Source organism: Gavia stellata, chromosome Z (assembly GCF_030936135.1).
Source record: "Gavia stellata isolate bGavSte3 chromosome Z, bGavSte3.hap2, whole genome shotgun sequence".
In the NCBI taxonomy this organism is placed as follows: Eukaryota; Metazoa; Chordata; class Aves; order Gaviiformes; family Gaviidae; genus Gavia; species Gavia stellata.
The window spans coordinates 26,588,913-26,609,998 of record NC_082637.1 but is presented as its reverse complement, the minus strand read 5'-3'; the positions used below and the strand labels follow the sequence as shown (position 1 = coordinate 26,609,998).

At 37.8% G+C, this 21,086-nt stretch overlaps 1 protein-coding gene across 1 annotated transcript in view; it reads right to left on the bottom strand.

Moving 5' to 3' along the window:
- Positions 1 to 21,086, bottom strand: part of ARSB (arylsulfatase B) — a 64,475-nt gene that overhangs the window by 27,996 nt on the left and 15,393 nt on the right. Inside the window, exon 5 of the mRNA XM_059833483.1 lies at positions 4,322 to 4,565. Within this exon, the coding sequence (XP_059689466.1) occupies positions 4,322 to 4,565 (244 nt within the window). The remainder of the gene's footprint in view (positions 1 to 4,321; positions 4,566 to 21,086) is intronic.

The following is a 21,086-nucleotide window of genomic DNA, read 5'->3' as shown; positions in this document are numbered from 1 at the left end:
AGTTTTTTTGGTGGCCTACTATCTTTTACTGTAGAAAACTGTAGCAGAAAGGCCAAGATTGATATGAATGGAGAAAGACTGGGAAGATCTGCAGGTGGAGGCAACAGCATGAACTCACTCACAGCAGGCAAAGGGCTCTCATAACCGCCTGTGTTAACGACACCCAGATTAGCAGGTCAGCAAGACCCCAACACATTTAGGCCAGTTTCACAGGACAGAGACAAAGGAAGACAAATCAGTGATGGCACCTGGTCACAGAGGTGGGACAGGACAGAGAAGCAGCACCAAAAGGGTACAAAAAGGCATAACCAGAACCTGTGCATGGTCATCAACCTAAGAAGAACACAGAAGATACTAGAAGGACTTCATAGCTGGCGTCCCTGGACCTCTGCACCATCGCAACAGTTCCTGGGCCTAACATCTGGTCACATTGTGGTGCCTGGCTGCCAGACGTATGGCTGGAAAACCCTTGCCCTGATGCCCGGCTGCTGGGCAGACTTCTTAGAAACACACGTTTCGGTGAGCGAGAGTGTCAGACTGTGAGAGGGCAAGCAAAACCTGCTTTATTTCAATCTCTATTTTAAATAAAATCACACTCCTCTTCTATTAGGTCTCTCACTGATACGGTGTTGCAACAGTATTTCCTACACTACTAGGTCAGCAGATCAGTTTGGGAAGAGCAGACAAGCTTTCATGTTCAAAGTTCCTGCCAAATAGCTTTTAAGTACCATGCAAATTTTTTCTTAAGAAAAGAAGTTCAAACAATGAGAGCAAGAACATTGCATTTCCTCAGCTTCATGCATTGTATGAAAGAAACACAAAGTATAGCTAGCTAAAAAGAATGCAAAAGAAGATATTTTTGTCCACAAGAAACACGTGCTCCTGAACTTTCATCTTTTCATACCATTTGCTCCCAACCATTAACTTTGTTTTGGTTCTTCAAAGGAGGCATGAAATGAACAGTTGTATACACATGTGGTTTTCAGCACTTCTATTTACCACAAGAACTTAATATTAGTCAGTGTCATGTTAACGCAATTCCTAATTTGGACTACTAATCATATTAAAATCATTACGGAAAGTTCATTTTGGTCTAGGATTTCAGAATTTATATGTAAGATTTCAAAATTTCTATCTAATTTCTATATTAGTTATATCATAATCTATATTTAAATGTCTATATTTGTATGTACTTTTTGTCAGAATAATATTATTTCTATTTATTATATAAATATCATATTAAGAACACATCCTTTGAAAACTGACCATTTTTAGACAGGGATCAGACAGATACTGGAATGGATCCAGTATTTTTGTAACTTCTGAGAGTATCTGCATTGTCTCATATATTCTTATGAATATCTAAATCAAGGTTCCAAATTTATAACCTTTTTCCCTCTGATTACACACATATGAAACAGTAGGTTTAGGATTAAAATCCACCAAAACCAAAAATCAAACCCACAAGAAACATATGCAACTACTTGTATTAAACTGGGCTGAAAAAAATACAGACGTAACACAGGCTATTAATTTACTTTTTTCAAATGAGGTAGAATCTTAGCAAAATTTAATTTCACTCATTATAAGCAACATATTTGAACTTTCCATCAGATGTCACCAAAAGGGCACTATGCCTTCATTGTTTGCTAGCCAATATTCAAGTGACCTTTTGAGTTATGATCACGAAATTTAATACACTCATTTCTCCTTATTACATGGGAAAATCATGTGAAATTTGACATTTCTGCTGCAAGATCAGCCGAAAAGCAGCCTAACAGTTCACAAAAACTGATGTTTTTCTCCCCCCTCGGAACAGACGCCCTCTGGTTGGCACTTCCGAAAATATTGGAGGTCACTAGCAGTGCCAGTAAACATTGCATTCAGTTCCTCCACGAAGAGATAAGATTCAAGTGCCAGGAGCATGCAGGGGATGCACAGCCGTACCTACCCTTCCCCACATATAATTTTCCTGCTGAAGTAACCTAATCTGAGAAGATCACTCCATGACGAAGAATACCTGGTTGAAACTGAACCTGAATTAGGCAGGAATTATGCTGGTAGCTGGAAGACAAGTTTATGGTTTAGGAGTACCCCAGGATCTTGCTGATGCTAAGTTTTCCCACAGTACTATTGGCATGTAAAACATTTTACTGTCTCTGGCTGGAGAGGAGTCTCCATTCCTTCTTGGCAGTTAATGGTCCCTGGCCTTAATTATACACATCCTTATCTTGTTCCACTTGGAAGAGAGCCATACAGCACACCTGGGCACAAGGCCATGAGCTCTCTGCAAACTCCAGCTAGTACAGAAAACTACCCCAAAGCTTCTCAGAAACAGAGGCAGCACTAAGAAAGAAGTCAAGCTTAGCGGTTTCAAAACAGGTAATCCTACTAAAGGTACAAAACAATTCTGAACTCAAGATACAGGGATTTTTTGGGGTTGGGTTTTGTTGTTTTGCTTTTCTTTTTTTTTAAACTTCAAGGTCTATCTAGGACTAACCAGGGATGGGTAGATGGGTTCAGCTCTGCCTGCTCTAACTTTCAATTTCTCATCTCAGTCACTAACCCAAGCACTTACTGCTCACGCTTGTTTAGAAACTAACTCCTGTAATTCACAGTCTAGGATGCCAAGACACACAAAAATCAGTGTTTATTGTAATGCACTATGTAGAAAATTGCAGAAAATAGCTACATTTCTCCTGCAAGCTGGGGTGGGAACCCTGAGAAGAGGACAAAAGGTTATAACACACATAATATAATATTGTCTGACTGCTATAAAAACGGAACAAAGACTATCAAAAGAAACAAAACACTAATTCTCAGATGAATGGCATGTAGGAAATAGAATTGCTAGTCCTTTTATTCTGCTTTAGCAGTATTAAACTTTCCATCCCAAATGGAAATTGGAAATGGATTCTTATGTGAATTAAAACTATATTCAAAGACCAACTAAAATAAATAGAACTTCTAAGAACATAGACAATACAATGTAGCCCCATCAAAGAATACATTACATGCAGCACAGAAGAGGGAGAAACAGGAATTTAAACCAATGTCACCATGCAATTTTTGCAAAACTAAGGGTTGGTCACAGAAGTTTAAAATTCTGCAGAAACTCAGGTTTTAAGGACCTTGTAATCTGTTTTAGTAGAATAAAAGAACATTAGAATAAAAGAAAAGCTTTGAAAGATGAAGGACTGACTGAATACAAGTCTTGATTGAAGATATCACACAGGGGCGACATCTTTTGATAGTTTGTTCCAGTGAAAAAAAAATCACCTTTACCAGTTAATGCCTATTTCATTTACTCTTTTACATTCTATTCTACTTACTCTGCTGACCCCAACACACCAGTAATAAGCACATATTCAGACGTGCCCAGAGCCCCCAGTATGCAGCAGTTGTGATACCATTTTCATTATTCTTTTCCAGATGAAAATGTATGGGCTTTAACTCGTTTTTCTTTTAATGCACAGAAGACTCTCTATTACCTGAACTAATGGGGTTTGGGATAACCCAGTTAATCCAGACAGCATGAGAGGTGCACAGAGTCAGAGAGAGCCCAGTAAAAGTCATTAGCTTGGTCTTAGTGCCAATCCAACTGGAGCTAAGCTGCCTGTTTTTTCCAGCCATCTAAGCATGTCTGCACTGCACTCCTGAGTGGTCCGTCTTGCTTAAATCAGGCATAACATCATGACCTCTCAGCAACCAAGCCAGGTCTACTTTTGTACTCAACCTCACAGGCTTTCTGAGACACTGGACAGCATGATATGGACTTATTAAAATGGTTACACACTTGGAGCCAGCCTCACAGGTCCTGTACTGTGCTAACAAACCATCAAAGTGGAATCCATGCTCAGTGAGTTTAATGTCTGCATAGATTTCCCACATGTTCAATTCTAGACGCATACTGCAGAGACACTCAACTGGGCTCTGACACTCAACTGGGTAGAGAGCAGGGCTGGGTCCATAAAATTTACTAACTTGTACTCCATGCTGTGCAAAATCAGTTAACATGCTTCTGGATCACAGAGTGTTCTTGAAAAAGTATTCCATGTTTGTGCAGTGCTGTGCCCACACTGATAAATTCGACATACCAAGTTAAAGCTGTATGGAAGTTTTGCATCTGTGACTAGGATTAATTTGCAACCTGGATTATTCTCTCATGGATAGCAAAGTTAAATACACTTATACCTTCCCTTTATTTAGGGAAAATAACATGTAATATTCCGCCCCCCGCCAAGTTCCAGCTCTGTTCTCTGGGCTGATTAAATTCTTCTCATACCAGAATGCTGACTTGGTGATTTGACATGCAAGTTACCTGATAGCTTTCCAAACATCAAAGCCATCCAAAGGCTTAGTGCCATTGGTATGTCCTCCAGCAAGGTGCACCAGCGTTGGCAGCCAGTCAGAGATATGGATGAGTTCATGACTTTCTACACCTTTTTGTTTCAGTAAAGGACTTGCAACAAAGCCTACTCCTCTCACTCCTCCCTCCCAGAGGGTCCATTTTCTTCCTCTCAGTGGCCAGTTATTCCCACCTGCCAAAGTCTGTCCTCCATTATCTGGAAAACAAGTAATTAAAAGGAATTATTGGTAAGAAAAAATCCAGAACAATCCTCTCCACAACATTTATTCATCCATTTGAAAAAGTATTCTCACAATATAGGCATGTCATATAAGTACTTGCATAGTGCTGTTAAGTGTTCATACAGTATGTCGCATGTTCAGAGCATGTCACAAACATAAGTTAATTCTTGCCAGTCTTACAAATTACTACAATGAAAATACATTGCTAGGCAGAAAAGATACCATACTACAAGCCAATGATTTAGAAAGACGTCGTTAAGAGCAACCGCTGATGTTGATTCTAAATATCATTAGACATCCAAAGCTTCCAGAATCAAAGACTTCAAAAATTTAGTTCCAACTACTTTACAGACCACATGAAGAGTTGCTATCAGTGCCATGATCAGGACTCAGAATACACTGTTTTCCAAAGCAGTAAGTTATACTTAAAATGGAAAACCGTTATTCCAGTGTCAGGACAATACCTGCACTCCCAGTTTAGAACCACTTTTTTCCTAGATTTTTCAGCAGCCACATCGATTTGTAATGTCACACAAACCAGACAGTTTCTCAGGCCGATGAAGAAAGCCCTATCAAAATGAGTTGAAACTAGTTAAAATAGTTGAAGCAATTCGGAAATAAACTGAGTTTATTATGTTTGGTGAGAACAACATATAAGACAGTTACAGAAAAAGTTGAACCATGACTACAGTAACTCAGAATATCTACATTAATTAGAGATAGCTCATGTAACTCCTTTTTAATTCTCTCTGACCAAGCTTCCACAGTTAGAATAAAATCCAGATTCCTGGAATTAACAGAATCAATGATTCTTTGAAGTTACTTTTAGTACTGTTGTACAGTTGTTCTTGTCCAAACGTATTGTAATGATCTTGGAAGAATCATTGATGGCAATTCTTTTAAGAGTATTTTTGTGTATTTTAATGAGGTTAAAATTATTTCAAATAGTAGTTGTTGAACTGACATTCAGTGTAATTTGACATGTTTATATTGTATTTTCTGATTAAAAAACAGGAACTTGAGGGAATAAACAAGACATACATGTCCAACACCTTACACAAGAACTTTACTGTAACCACAACATACCAAAATTATCTCCCTTCTGTTTCATTAATTAGGGATCAATGTAAAGCCCCACTATGAACATCTTTCTACTGCACACAGAAAACCCTTTTTGTTCTGCTAAGGAATAAACTACTGCACGTCTCTGTGAAGACTTTAAAAGGTTGAAGCCCTAAGCTAAATGAAGCACTTGGAATAAACAGCATCATCTGAAAAGTGTAAAGTGTTCTGTGGCCCAACTAGCTTCCAGGAGGGCTGCTTGTGTGTCCAGCACTCTTGGGTTAAAAATAAATTAAGAGCTTTATTGTCTTCAATACGAAATGCAGGCAACCAAATACTAGCTACCAATATTTTTCACACAACAATGTTGAGCACTGAGATCTGAAAACTTAAGCAGTTGCCAGTTACAAAAAAAAAAAAAAAAAAAAAAAAAAAAAAAAAAAAGCAGCAGTTTCAACAATTCCTTCTACTTTTAGTGTAAACAGGAATTCCTGTCAGGGATACTCCTGGGACAGAGCTTTCAGTAGCTTTTAACCTTTGGTGGCCTTAGAATAAAAAGTATCTTATCTACACTACATTATAGCACAGTTTGGACGTACAGTGGGATCAAATCTTAAGTACGTTAAATACCTTCTTTGTATCACAAGCTACTTACTGTCCATATCAGTTTAATACTAGCACATGAGATTTTTTTTTAATCCTGAATATCAGCAACAAAGTAGCAAGGAAATTATAGAAGTAGACTGTCTTTTTGAAGACTAGAGAGAGAAAGCATGCATTTCCTGGGTTACAGTCAAATCTTTACTGTACTTTACTTTCTGTAGTTGAGTTGAAGACATGCATGTTGTGCCAGTTTCATTATACAACAAATTCCCTGAGATAAGGAATCTCTCTAACATATATCCTGTAAAAACTCGTGTGTGATATTAGCATTCAGACATACTACACTAAGTTAAAAAAAGGGAAATATTTTTTCTTGTTTTGATAGCTTATCTGATATGTAAATGAAAAAACCCAACATATGAAACAAGCTTCATCACCCTCATTTTGATTTCTCATTTTCACATTGCTAGAATATTACTGTTTCCTTCTCCCTTAGGAATTCAGGTTCAAGAGACCCCCTTCTGCTTCGTTTCTTGACTGAGTTATAAAGAAAGTGTTGAAGAAGAGAAAAGGATGGTTTCTGGTTTGATTACTGAAGTTTGTATCCTTTCTAGGTAGGCAGAACAGATCTGATGTGTCACTGGCAGTTTATACATAAGTGATATCATTTTTCTAAGTTATAGATAACTACTTCTGTATGGTCTGAAATATTATCTAGGACTTCAAATATCAAAAATTTGTTAAAGAGGAGCAAGTTACATAATAATGAAAGATCATATTGGAGTCTGTATTGATGAAATATTCAGCTAACCACGAAATAATAAAGGTGGGTGGAAGCAATAAAGAAGCAGCCACTGATTGCATGAGTTATAGACGTGGCAGAAAGGCAGGCATGAACAAACACTGCAGGGCTGTAACTGGAGTTCTAGTTGGTCTTACCTATGAGGGAATGTCTAGACAGCAGGAGACAAAATGGGTACCTGCTCTGTGCGTGTGTGTGTGTGTGTGTGTGTGTTCAGATACCTTTCCCCTAACATACAGCTGTGGATGTATACAACTGCTGCTAAAAGCTTGCATGGGTTCAGAAAGCCACTGGAGAAGTTAAAGATGAAAAAATAATTGATAGTTCTTACATCACCTTGTCTCAGGAATTTCTTCAGCCACAAACTGCTGAAGATTTGAAAGTTTTCACAAGATTTTTGGTGAAAGGCACAAACAATGAGTCCCAATACGCTTTCCTAGACACGTGCTACCAGGCATTGCTGTAGCGAGGGGATGCTTGGCTAGATGGATTGTTTGTCTGTGGAAGTACAGCCATTCTCATGTTCTCCCAAATAAGCTATTCCTTACTAACTCCTCATGCTTTTTTATCAAAGTATCTTAAATATGGAACAAACTCCAAAGTTCATATGGAAACTCCCGGTAGTTTAAAACACACACTTAATATCCACTTAGGTAAGAGACAAATAGGATCATTGTTGCTTCATGTTCTACACTGGCTTCATATCCAGTTCTAAATCCACTTCAAAACAGTATTTCCTGAATGATTTATCATCCATTTTTGCAACTGTTTCTCTCCATGACTCATCATAATACCTAATCTCAGCAGACAGTCTCCAGAGCAAAGCTTTTGGAATCAAGGTACCCACAAGTAGAGGCCATGATTTATAACATTTCTTATTATTAAAGCTGCAGCTTTGCTACTTCAGCTGAAAACACAAGCCTCCCCCAAGCACGATACTTCAATTATCTCTTTCCTGAGACAAACTTCAAATATGATTTTCTTTAAAAATAATAGTGAAATAGTCTGGAAAATGTAGTAAGCATATTTTTCCTATCTGTAAGAATAATTTTTGTAATTATATCTATATAATTTAGACTTCAGTAGTACCCACAACATATTATGCGCATTACAAAAATCATAAAACAAACCAGGTCTTGTCCCTAAAGAAAGGATGAAAGGGGAGAGAATAAGGCTATAGTTAGAAATTATGGTACTTAGCATAAGCATTACCTAGCTAATTTATTCAGTTTTGTTTGTTTTTTTAAATGGAAGCATCATACATTTTGAAAGAGCTTTGTAGTTTGCTCCGTTTGGCTTCCTTTGACAGGTGTTTAGCTACCTTTATTTTCTCATAGTATTTTTATCACTCCCATCATTCCGTGTTATTTTAAGGAGGGGAGTACCGAGATGCTTTTTTTCTATTCTGATGGAATTTTCTTCTATAAGCTGAAATTTGTGACAAAGAAAGACAACACTGGGGAGAGACATTCCTTGCTGATATAAGAATGGGCTAAAGCAGAGCTCGTAGCAGGCATTACTACCACCAAGGAAAAAATGCACAGAAGACGTATGCAGGGTAAATGGCAAAACGACAAAATAAAGGAGAGAAACAGAAGCATCCTGGCTACCACGAAAGGTAGTTTTGATCGAAGTTGTGCACCCTTGAATTAACATCAGCCTTGTTGACTATGGAGAAATCTGTATAATGTAGTAATAGTATCATAAACACCAAGGATATGCTGCGCTGATTTGGGAAGAGGTGTCATTCCTGCTATGGAAAAGAAAGCGAAAATCCTAAAGAGCAAAGGAAGAACATTGATAGTTGTAAGCATTGGGGAAGGAGCCTGCAAAGGTTATATCTGAGGGAACCACCTAGTCACAGACAGAACAGTTTCTTAAGGACAATAAATATTTCTGAGGGTCAGGAACTGGTCAAGAGTCCCTAGGTACAAAAGCCAGGCTCATCGCTAATACTATCATTCTCTGCCGATTTACATGACTCATGTAAGTAGCATAATTCTCTTTTAATTTTGTGTTGTCCTTCAGTATCCAAGGAATAGGAATCTGATAGGATCTGAACATACCTTAAAAAAAATTGCCACACTCAGTAATTTCATTGGAACTGATACTAAAAAAATAAGTAGGTCTAACACCCCCCCCCTGCAAAACCAAGGCAGTGCTTCCAAATCCAAAACACCATCAAATTTTATGTTAGTTTCTCCATATGAATGTACCTGTGGGACATGCATCCTGATAAAATAGATTGATATAAAGCACTCTAGATTAAATAACTTTTGTCTTCAAAATAGTCATGCACAGTACCCCAACGCCTTGAATACTCTTTCAAGTACTGGCAAAGCTGATCCATGCATTGCTCTATCAAAAATAAGATTTTGAAGTGAGAACTTCTGTCTTCTGTTTTGATTAAAATATCAAAAAAAATCAAATATTTTTCTTCTAACTCTAGCAACTATCCAAATATGCCTTCAAGAAAAAAATAATTTCTTATAGGACTATTTCTACTTTCTTTCACTCTCATACACCTGTTTACATCTAACCACTTTCTCACCCATCTTAAAGTCCATACAATGCTGTTCGCATTAAGATATGTCAATGGAGTGATTTGAAACAAGAAAAATCCATAGTACCTCCCTCCCAAAAGATTTTGCATGAAAATAGGACACATTTCCCACACAGAAAATCAGAGAATATAATCTATTTTCAAAAAATCTTTGTACAACAGAAGGTGACTGTCTTTCAAACTACTGTGGGGTTTTTGTTAAAGGTAACGAAGAGGAATTTAATAAAAACCTTTCAACATAAGCAAAAGAAAAGAAAAGTAAAGCTTGTGCATCTTGAATATACCTTTAAAAATGAAAAGGCCAATGTTTTCTTCTCACAAACATCTGCTTTTGTAATTAATATTTGTTGTCATATACATGAGAAAGAGTTTAATTTGTTAAATCTGTAATTTGTAAACTGTCAAAGAAGTTTTGCAGGAGTTCTTAAAGGAATCAATAAACAAAACTAAACAGAGAGGCCCTTCTGTTTCTCCCAAACACTCCTCTGAAGAGTTGCCAGCTGCCAAACATTTTGACTAGGGCAGTATATATATGCAGTGATGTGGGATGTATGTAACTAGTAAACAGTTTAATGACTAAAACCTCTTTGAAGAGCAATTGGACAATAAAAAACAGCAATAAAACAATTCTGAGAGCAATAACTAATGAAGCATGTATGGATTCAAGTCTTCAGATGGACTCACTTTTTTATTGAATTACCCTGAAACTGAAGCAACAGTCTGCTCCATACTATGAAGATAAACCACATCAGCAACAGATACTCACAACTATGGGAAAAGCTTCATTTGGGATTTATACCTCATTAGACAATAGAAAACCAAAAAAGGCAAAAGTGTTGACTTAAGAGTGAACCCTGACAAATGTCCTTCCCAGGATCATAAACATTTCTCACCCGTGTATATCCCTTGCTAAGACTAGTCCACAGTGGTTACTGAACTCAGGGGCAATATTAATAGCATTAATAGATTTGTCAAAACTTCACGTGTCAGAGCTCACGCCTCTGACAAATTCAGTTTAAATTGATCAATGGGCTCAAAAGTTATTGTTGGGAGAAGAAATTAAATGGAAACAAGTCCTGTAATACTGTATAAGGCCAGTTTTCTAAGAAAGTAAGCTTAATCTCCCCCAGTTGTATGCACAAAAATCATTATTGCCTATGTAGTGGAATGAAAAACTTACTTTAAAAGCTATAAAGAGACCTTTTTGCTTTATTTTTTGGATGGTGGGAAAAACGAAGAAGAGTTGCCAAAGAACACTTTCCAAAGTACTGTATGACCAACACGCTAACTTTCTTCACCACGTGGACAAGTGGCCTAAGCGACTTCCTTTCTGCGAATTCTACTACCTGCACACACTATCTTAGCAGCAGAGTTTCTCCACAGATTCATCCAGGATGGTATTTGGTGCTGCTGTTACAGAGTTTTAATTCCAGTATTTCTTTTCAGTCTTTGTATTTTTTTAGTCAAAATAAGGAGCCACTCATAAGTCTCCTTACCGAAAAAAAGAAAATGTTGACTACATTTAGGGTGCAAATTGTTTTAGACAGTGAGAATATCTCATGAAAATACGCCAGGTTTATATAAACTGTCTTTAACTTCTATTTATTCTAAACCTTCCATGCTCATTCTCCAGAGAGTTTAAGTTTGTAATACGTATTATACAACCTCAGTTACAATGGCAGAACTGGAATCCTAAGTATGTGTCCTAGTAATCCTAATTATGAAGGTAAGTTTAACAATTGGTTTTGGCATTTGTAGAACAAAGAGTGATCCAAGAATACAGAAAATATTTACAACACCACCTCTGGAAAATACACCAGTAATTAATTATTTCCTATAAGAAAAATAACAGTCTTAACAGAAAATTAAAAAAACCTCAGCACAAAAATCCAATAGGATAAGTATTTCTGGACTGTTTTGCATTGCATGTCTCACAGCAAAACAAATTTTGTATAAATAAATTTTAGCAATTAGTAGCAAAAGACCAAAACTGCTTGATATCACAAAAAAATCAACATGCAAAATATTTTATTATAATGAGGTTAATAAATTTAAATACGTAACTTCTCCCGGATAGCTAGGTTCATTTTTAAAAACAGCCATCCCAAAGTTTAACAGATCTGTATGTATAAAACTCATATACCAACAGAGCAAGAAATAACCAGCCAACACTCAAAGGAATTCTGTAATTAGGAATCAGTCAAAAAGAAAAGAAAAAAAGAGACAGAAAAATCAAGTGCTGCACCAAGAAATTCTTTGTCTATGCAACCACTTTTTTATCCTATTCAGAACACAGCACAAAGAAAGCATTTGAAGTCATACATCCGCAAAGGCAAAGTAAGAGGAAAACTTAACTTTAAGCATCTAGGATCATATAAATACAATTAGACATCACAAGTCAATTCACTAATAATTTACCATGTACTGGTGCTTAATAACTTTAACCAACCATTAGAGTCTGTAAAGATCTAGCCTAACATTGCCGGCTCCCGGCTACAAACACCTAGATCTCCTTTTTTCCTGAAAACAGTTACAAAATACTTGCCAGATACTCTTACTGTATCTACAGTACTTTTCAAATGCAACATTGGCATGCCCCAGCTTTTTTTTTCCTGTTTTCCACCTGTACCTTAAGCTCCTACTTTTTTTAATTGATGAGTATTTCTGAAGCTGCAAGAGAAAACTCCCATACTCTGTATTTTCTCCTCATGGGCCCCTATAGTAAGCTGATCTAGTGCACATCTGTCTGATACATAAACCATGCCAAGCTCTGTTTGAAAGCCTTGTCTAAAGCCACGCGGTATTTTAAAAGTGAGTACAGACCAGAAAAAAACCCAACTAATTTTATTTTATAATGCAGATTTGGGCATTTCAATACGTTATCAAATTAAAGCACCTTCAAAATAACGAGAAAAAGGAACCTTTTAAGCTCCTGCTACCCCTGAAAATAAAGGCTGCCGAAATACTAAAGCCATCAACCTAGCGTGAAATATGTGCACAAAATGTTTGAAGGGGAAGTATGGTCAATAATAATTCCTGGTACTTGTTCCAGTTTCTTGCTTCTGATCAATAGATTAATTCCTTTGTGAAGATAAGAGTGCAAGTAAGGTGGTTTCTCTTTGCTAAAAGGAACAACAGAGTCCCTGCCGCATGCTCCCTCCCTCCCTCCTTCCCTTTAAAATAAGTAAGTGCTGTAAACGTAACTCAGGAGAATGTCTAGTTTCCAAGTGCATCCCCCCTCTCTCCCTACCAAACAGAAGAGATACGTCCATATGGTAGACAGACACTCAGTAAAAGGAGGACCGGATAGGACTGACAAATGATCGCAAGTATGCTGGGAAGCACTGAATTTCAAGCATTACGTTTTCTAACTGCAGAGACTGTCCAATAGCTGGCAACATCTAGGTGTTTTTATTCAGTAAAAGCATTCGGAAGTTTATTTTGAATACATTTGGGTTTCCTCCTCTGCTTCTGGAAGCAGCGTGACTCTCTTAGAACAAACCTAGTGCTGTTATCCAAACAACGTTATGGATCTAATTAGGAGGCATATTTATAGCAGCTTTTGGAGGAAAAAAAGCAGGAAGTCAGGCCACCGTTACTGTGCTTACGGACACCCTGTATAAGCAGCAATCAGCCAAAACTAACGCATCCATACTTCCAGATGTATGGAAAATACCTGACCTCAGGCCTGCTGGTTTTGTACTTTAGGCTGCAGCTGTAAGGTAAGAAAAGAGGATCCAATTCTAACAAGTGGGGACAGGAGCCAGCAGAAAACTAGTTTTACATCTATTGCTGATCAGAGTCGTGTACAGGAAATGATGTCCCTGACTTCAGATGCAGCGTTAAGGTGTGCATGCCCTGCAGGGAAGTCTGCCATCCTTAAGGGACTATTATTTCACCTTTCTTCAGTTTTGTCTTTTGAGGGAAAGGGAAGAAATGACTACTTTGACTCAACACCTTTTTTTTTTTTCTTTAAAAAGAAAAAAACAAAAAAACCCCCCACTTCCAGGGCTATGAAGCTGCCAAAACCTAGACTTACATGCAAACAGCAGAGACAAATGATCTAATATTAAAGCCTCAGGTTTTTGCCCAGAACCCACATTTTCCATCCTAATATCCTGTACCCCCTCTTCCTTGGTGTTTACTTGAGGGGGGGCTGCTCCAATTGCCTTCTGTCACTTCTCTGGCACGCAATAAACAAGAGCAATCTGGAGATAATTTAAGTGGTTTAGCACATCAGGATCCAGCTGGGAAAGGTTTCAGGAGAAAAGCTAGGGAGGAAGAAGAGGGCTGTGCGCGGTCCAGCTGAGCCTGCGCACCGGAAAGCGGTGCAGATGGGCACCTTCCAACAACGCTGCTGGCAGCCAGGGACAACTGCCCCGCGCTGAAATGCTCCAACCAGCCCAGGAACAGCAGAAACCTCAACGTAGGGAATTAAGAAGTCTGCTCCTGACCGCAGGAGTGGCAGGGCCACCACTCAGTGTCAGGAACATTTCAGCTGATCCTTGCCCATCCAGCAGTAGCCCAACTCCTCCTGTGTGCCTATGACTTTTATATTTCATCCACTACGAGCCAGATGACTTTTTTTATTCTTATTAAGTGTAGGCACATGCATTGGCTTTACACAGTGCAAACTATGACTTGATTCTGGCAATTGGACAGATTTACATCTGTTTTTCACATTGCTTTTGTTTGAGAGGAGTGACTTGAGTTTTTATTCACTTGGGGCCCTAGCTATACCCAGAATATACTGGCTGAATACACTAGCAGAAAGAAACACACATCTGCTGGCATAAAGACATAAAAATGAAACAAAACTCTTCAGTTATTACTTACCACACTGGACATTTGAAAAAAGGGCAGCACACACCTTAGTAAGAAGTATCTGTCCCTAAGCTAACTCTCACACCATGCACATAAACCACAAAAACTGAAATTCCATCCAGCAATTCTCTAAATCAAATACATCAATAACAGAGTAAAGAAAATAATACTATTTATGACACTAGTCAAACTTCTGGAGGAGTCGGAGGGAAGGTTAATCTTTGTGATCTGTCGCAACTATTCTGTCTCCTGTAGGCTGTTTCATTTTCCTAGGGATGACAATGAAATGAAACACAGAATTTTATTCAGCATGTGTGGACAAGGCAGAAAATGCATAAGTCTTATATAGGTACATTCAGAAATGTCCAAGCCTATCCCAACACCTACCTCAGCTTTTGCTAAATGCAATCAAGCTTACAGGGGAGGAAAGGGATTATTTGATAAGGTAACATGGTGACATAGAAACACAGGTAATGAAGAGAAATGGATGTTTACATAAATAATTTTCTTTCCCTTTAATGATCTAAGCAGCATTTTTAACCAGTTTTTAGAAGTCTGTTTTTCAGCAATGGATTATGTTTTCAGGGTGGGGAAATGGCAGAGAACATACTTGCTGAATGAGTATTTCAGACTCATTTTTTACTTGTTATTTATTTCTTTAACATCTTTGCTGGGTGACAGGTAATAATGGCTGAATAACACATTGCTGAATCTAAGAAAAAGGATGTTAAGATGGCTAAAGCTGAACCTATTTTCTCCAAAGAAACAGGAAAAACCCTAGCATTTACAGTGTGCCTAATATTCCTCTCCTCCTCCTTAATTTTGTCACATCAATGCTACATTCAAGTGAATAACAAGACGGAGCACTTAAACTCAAAATTTTTGATTTAATAGCAATTATTTTATTCTAACTTTGTCATACTTTTTTCCCCAGCTACATGCCAAAACATGCCCTCTTCTAATTGCTATCATGTTGGAATCTCTGCAATACAACTGCAAGACACTGTGGTAGTTCAGTAAGGTCATCAGCAATTTCCTCTTGGCAAGATCCAACCTTTCTCCAACACCATCATCCTTGAACTTTCTGCCACTTTTGATCATATTTCCTGACTCCTGAAGTTGTGAAATCTCTCCTCTTGGCAACTATCTAGCTTTACAGACCACATTCAGTCCTCAAATATACAAATATAACTGAGTGATTTCGAAGGGGAGCTGTTCATATGCACAACGGAAACAACTGTAAACTTCAAAGGAACAGTCAAATTCCATACTTTGCTCTTGGCGGGCATTTTAGTTTTGATGTTTTTGTGCCTAATGATCGTTCCTTAGAAAGTTTATCCCAGAAACTCTATTCTTTACAGGTTAACTGGTTTCCTGTTCCATTCCCGATACTGGGAAAGAAGCAGAAAAATCCATTATGTACTAACAGACTCCTCTGCTCAAAGACAGCATTTCACTATAAACAGAGCTTTAGCCCTGGATGGTCAAGCGTTTCCCAGTACACCCATACTTCAGAAATAAGTTAATCCTTTCATTTTCAGAAGATGCCTTGCCTTCTTTCCTCTGCAAATTCCTTATCTAATGTAGCGATATTAGATCCATAAAGCGCATCCACTTTATGGTTCAACCTGTGCTTGCAAAATGAGTCTGTCTGCTATTGCTTGTAATCCCTGATGCCACAAACAGGCAGAATTTATCATCTCTTTCATATTATTGATCAAACCTTGACCAAACCACTCACATCATCCTTCCTCAGCCTGCTCGGTCCAAACTTGCATTAGCAAAGATCTACTGTTTCAGTCAAATGGGCAGGGTCACTGTAAACAAGGGTGAGACAAGAAGTCCCATCCTCCCCCTACTCCCACTTTGGCAAAGGAGTTACTAATTCTCAAAAAATCCAACTTCAAGTCTCTCTCAGGATTACAGAGTAAGTGACCCATTAAATTAGTCAAGGTCTTCAGGTCCATGTTTTCCCAAAGCCTCTCTCCTCATTTGCCTTAGGCTGCAGCAAGATGTACTCTTTCAGCTCTGACTAAACTAATTTAAAAAGTTAAGCTAATTGAAAGCTCTCAGATCGCACAAGAGGTCAACAGTCCCTAAAAAAGGCTGGTATAATTGCATGTGTGCTTACTCTGGATTAATGTGCTTATCTGGATTAATAAACCAAAACTCCTGTAACTATTAAAAATCTTCAAGCTACCCAAGGTCACTTCGAGAGAATCACAGGAAGCCACATGCCGTCCCTGAATGCAGCTGGGAGACCTCAGGGGCAATCGCCTGTGAAGGGAGGCACCTGTGGGCCAAAAAAGCCCTGAACCTTAGTCCCACTTATCAACATCACTGTCTACACAGCTATTCTTCCTCCTGAGGCATGCATTTTTCTTTTTAATTTTTTTGCATTTGCATTCTTTCTGCTACCTTTGACTTTCTAATGAACTGTAACTGTTGGCCAGCACAAGTTTATATCTCCTAGTCAATGTGAACCATTTGTGGTCCATAAAATGTAATTATTAAACTGTTTTAAACAAAAACTTTTCTTTTTCAGTCCATTGAAATCACTGGACTACAGCTGGATGGCAGCTTAATGTGTGATACATTCAAGTAGGCAGATGTGAATTCAATCATTTGCTGTCAACATATGTACAACTTTCATGAGAAAAGTAATGGAAGCTTTTTTTTTTTACCTCCGCAAAAACAGAAATGGAAGAATACCGTTGAAAAAATTCGGACTTGGCAGAAAAGCATGCATAGAATGTCACTCATAAGATCCACTTGTTACAAATGCTTAATTAATTGCAAAATGCTTTACAATGCTGCAGTGCAAACAGAAAGCAGACTTAAAGAGATGTAACTATTAAAACTGTCATTGAATTTTGCGTATCAGACGTCAACATATTCTATTTTATTGCTAATTTGATAAAATATCTCTTGCAAAATATGAGAAGCAGTGCAGTGCTCCAATACATGCAGTTCTCTGCAGTGATCAGTAATAATCTTTTCAATAGCCTAAACATGTAGATCATATATAATACAAGAAGTTAATAATGAAAAACATGCACTACAGTTGCTGCATTTTGTTTGTTTTGTTTGTTGCTGCATTGTTTTTATATGCAGTTAGTTAAAGCCATTTACTTTAAAATATAAGTGAAATTACTGCTGCAGATTTCTGGTTCTTCCCAACCAAGTTCAAGCAACTCTGGAATCTTAATACAGAATTCAGGGTCAGCTCACTTCAATGTACACAAAGCTCTGGCTGTATTTTAACTTGAGAAAATGCAATTAGAGGTCAAACCTAAGAGCAGGCACAGGCAGCATTCCACATGTCAGCAGTGCTCAAAGTTCGGATAAAAACGTAGGGATGTTTCTTCCTGCTTAAAGAGAAATGTAAAGATAGATGCTGTATAGTGAGAGACAGATATTCCAGTCATAGAAGGCACATGAAGGTATCCAGAGATGCAGAGATATGCAAAGAGCATGAAGACAATTAGTAGGAAAGTATGGAGAAAGCAGAGGAAAGATTAAAACTGATCTATAAGGAACTGAAAAACACAAACAAGAATCCCTTACAAAAGGAGGGGAAATTACCTTATTAGTTCCAGCATCAGTATGAAGAGCTAAAAAACCTGCAATGGACACTGTAGTAAGAGCTCTCCAAGCCAGTTTCACACCAGATACTTAAATGATCTTATACACTCACCCATGGCCAAATTTTAGCATCCATGACTTAAAGAGATGTAATACTTAAATACTTAATACACAGTTACTTTCAAACTCACCCTGCTCAACCTCACTAGCTCTGAAGATGGACACTTTCCATCTTCTAGCCTTAGCTATTTTACAGATTTTTTTTCCAATATTAAAACATTCCACTATAGCTCCCAACCCTGTTTCCACAAAAAAATCCTTCTTTTCTCATGCACAGGAGATGGGCAACACTAGGTCCATCTAAGCTTAAATCCCCTCTAAATCTCAGAGAAACAGATGATCAGGAAAATCTATAGGCAAGAGCACAAAACCATGATACAAAACTTTCCTTCCACTTTTAAAGTCAACCAATTTTTAACTGACAGAATATGTTACTATAAATCAATTGCAATTTGGAATAACTAACATGCATTTATGGATTTCAGTGTTTCTTTGGGGTTTTTTTAAGTCAAAAATCTGTAAAATGTATGGCTTCCTTGGCATTCAGCACATCTATATTCTGACACTCAGTAAATTCTGCTGGTTTTACTCTCTCATGAATTAAGGCAGAGAAGGAAAATCTTACTCCTTTAACACATGCTAAAGTGATATCGTCCACAAATATCGATCTATTATAGTCTATGCATAAGAATAACATGGAATAATGGAAAGTGAAAGAGAGAAAAGAATACAAAGGAGAGTTGTGCTTTTATATGGAAGTTCTCCATTTCTTCTGTAGAGTTTAGCCTTCACTCACATGTTTTTTTGGAGCATACTTTAATTCTGGAATATTCATAAATATATGAAACAGATGTACTAACCAAATCATAGTTTATATAAACATATAGGTATGAAAAAAATGAAAAAGCAGAGAAGGAAAACAGATCCAGAACATCTCAGCAGGGATTCGAGTAATCTTTTTCAGATACTACTTATTTGACTAAGGCCATCTTACAACACCTGCAGCTTCTTCCAAATTCTTAACCCAGACCAGACAATATTGCATGTTTCTTTCCCAAGTGAATCAATGACAGATTTTCGCTACGTTTCTATATTGATTCATACAAGCAAGGGCTGTCCATGACTGACAAAGTAAGTCTCATGGAGAAGCAGTATTTCTAAATAAATATGAAAGCTTTGTGTGAGACAGTTCTGTGTTGTTCCAAACAACATTAATCAGTTAGATTGTTATTAGTAAATCATCTAAAAAAATTATGTATATAAGATTTCAAACTTCAGTCCATTTGCATTTGTTCTTTCAAACAATTATTAAAGAAATACTGAAATACAAAATTATATAAAGCTAAGTATTTGCATTTTGATAATTTTGTATGATCTTCTATAATACAATGCACTGGCGGAGTTCGCAGTCCTGAGGGACATCATAGGACAGGCGAAGAGTAAAGGACCCTGAACTGTAGGAAAGCAACCTTCCAGCTGTTCAAGGAGTTAGTCAATGGGACCCCCCGGGAAACTGCCCTCAGGCAAAAGGGAGCATAACAGAGCTGGCAGATCTTTAAGCATGCTTTCCATAGAATGGGAGAGCTCTTGACCCCCATGTGTAAGAAATCAGGAAACAAAGGCAAGAGACCAGCATGGCTGAGTCAAGACCTGCTGGTCAAACTAAAGGGCAAGAAGGAAAAGCGAAGGCTCTGGGAAGACCTTGTTGTGACCTTTCAATACTTAAGGGGGCTTATAAGAAAGATGGCGACAAACTTTTTAGGGGCCTGTAGCAATAGGACAAGGGGTAATGGCTTTAAAGTAAAAGAGGGTAGATTCAGACTAGATATAAGGAAGAAATTCTTCACCATGAGGGTGGTGAGGCATGGAAACAGGTTGCCCAGAGAAGCTGTGAATGCCACATCCCTGGAAGTGTTCAAAGCCAGGTTGGACAGGGCTTTCAGCAACCTGATCTAGTGGAAGATGTCCCTGCCCATAGCAGGGTGGTTGGAATTAGATGATCTTTAAGGTCCCTTCCAATCCAAACCATTCTATGATTCTATATAATCAAGCTATTCTAAGAAAACATAATAGCAGGTATTAAAAATGTTAGTGCTCTACATGACAGATTCACAGTATATGTCCACTCTGCTGAGTGACTCCTAGTGATACTAAAAGCAGTATTCCTCTTTTCCTTGCATATTCAAAGCTCAAAAGTTGGCTATAGAAGAAATTTAGATTCTAAAAGAATAATGGCAATATACGAAAGAGATGTTGTAGTTATCTCCTTTGTTACTATCGGTTAAGAAACTAGTCAATCAGTAAATGGCATATATTTGGCTATATCTTAATATTTAGTACCCTTAATAGTATTTGGTAGTTTAATAGTACCAATATATATGTAAAATCATGGCCATAGTCTAAAACAATGTACAGGACAAGGAAGAAATACTAAAAGTCGTGCAAGAAAGAGTTGTGAGGAAAAACAGAGAAAGCTTATTTATTCAAAGTTTTTCTAAGATTTTTTGAAATCACCTGCAGTGTTACATTAGAAGACAGTCTGCCACAGAAAGTGGAAGACATTTCACCATTTGGATACCTAAGATGGGCAATGAGGGAAGCGGACAGAAACCCATACCCACCGTGTGCCAGTAAAATAAGGAAGGAGCAAATTTCTTCCCTCTCCTCAAGTTTCTGATACATTTTCACTATGCAGCCTGAGCTCAGAATGGTGAAAGCTTAAAAAGAAACTCAAACTCACAGGGTTTTGGGACTTTTTTCCCCCTCTTCTTGTTGTGCTACTATACTAGGAGATTTACGAGTTGTAAACAGCACCAACAGAAACACACTTCCAAGCCTGAATCTCACAGCATCTGAAGTGATCCTGTACTGTGCCACCGTCAGCCAGGGAGCACAATTCCCTTAACAGAGGATGAATTACAGGGGATGATGGATTGAGGACAGATTTTCAACCACCTTTGTCTCCCTGATCCAAAACAGTATGAAGCACTAAACTGG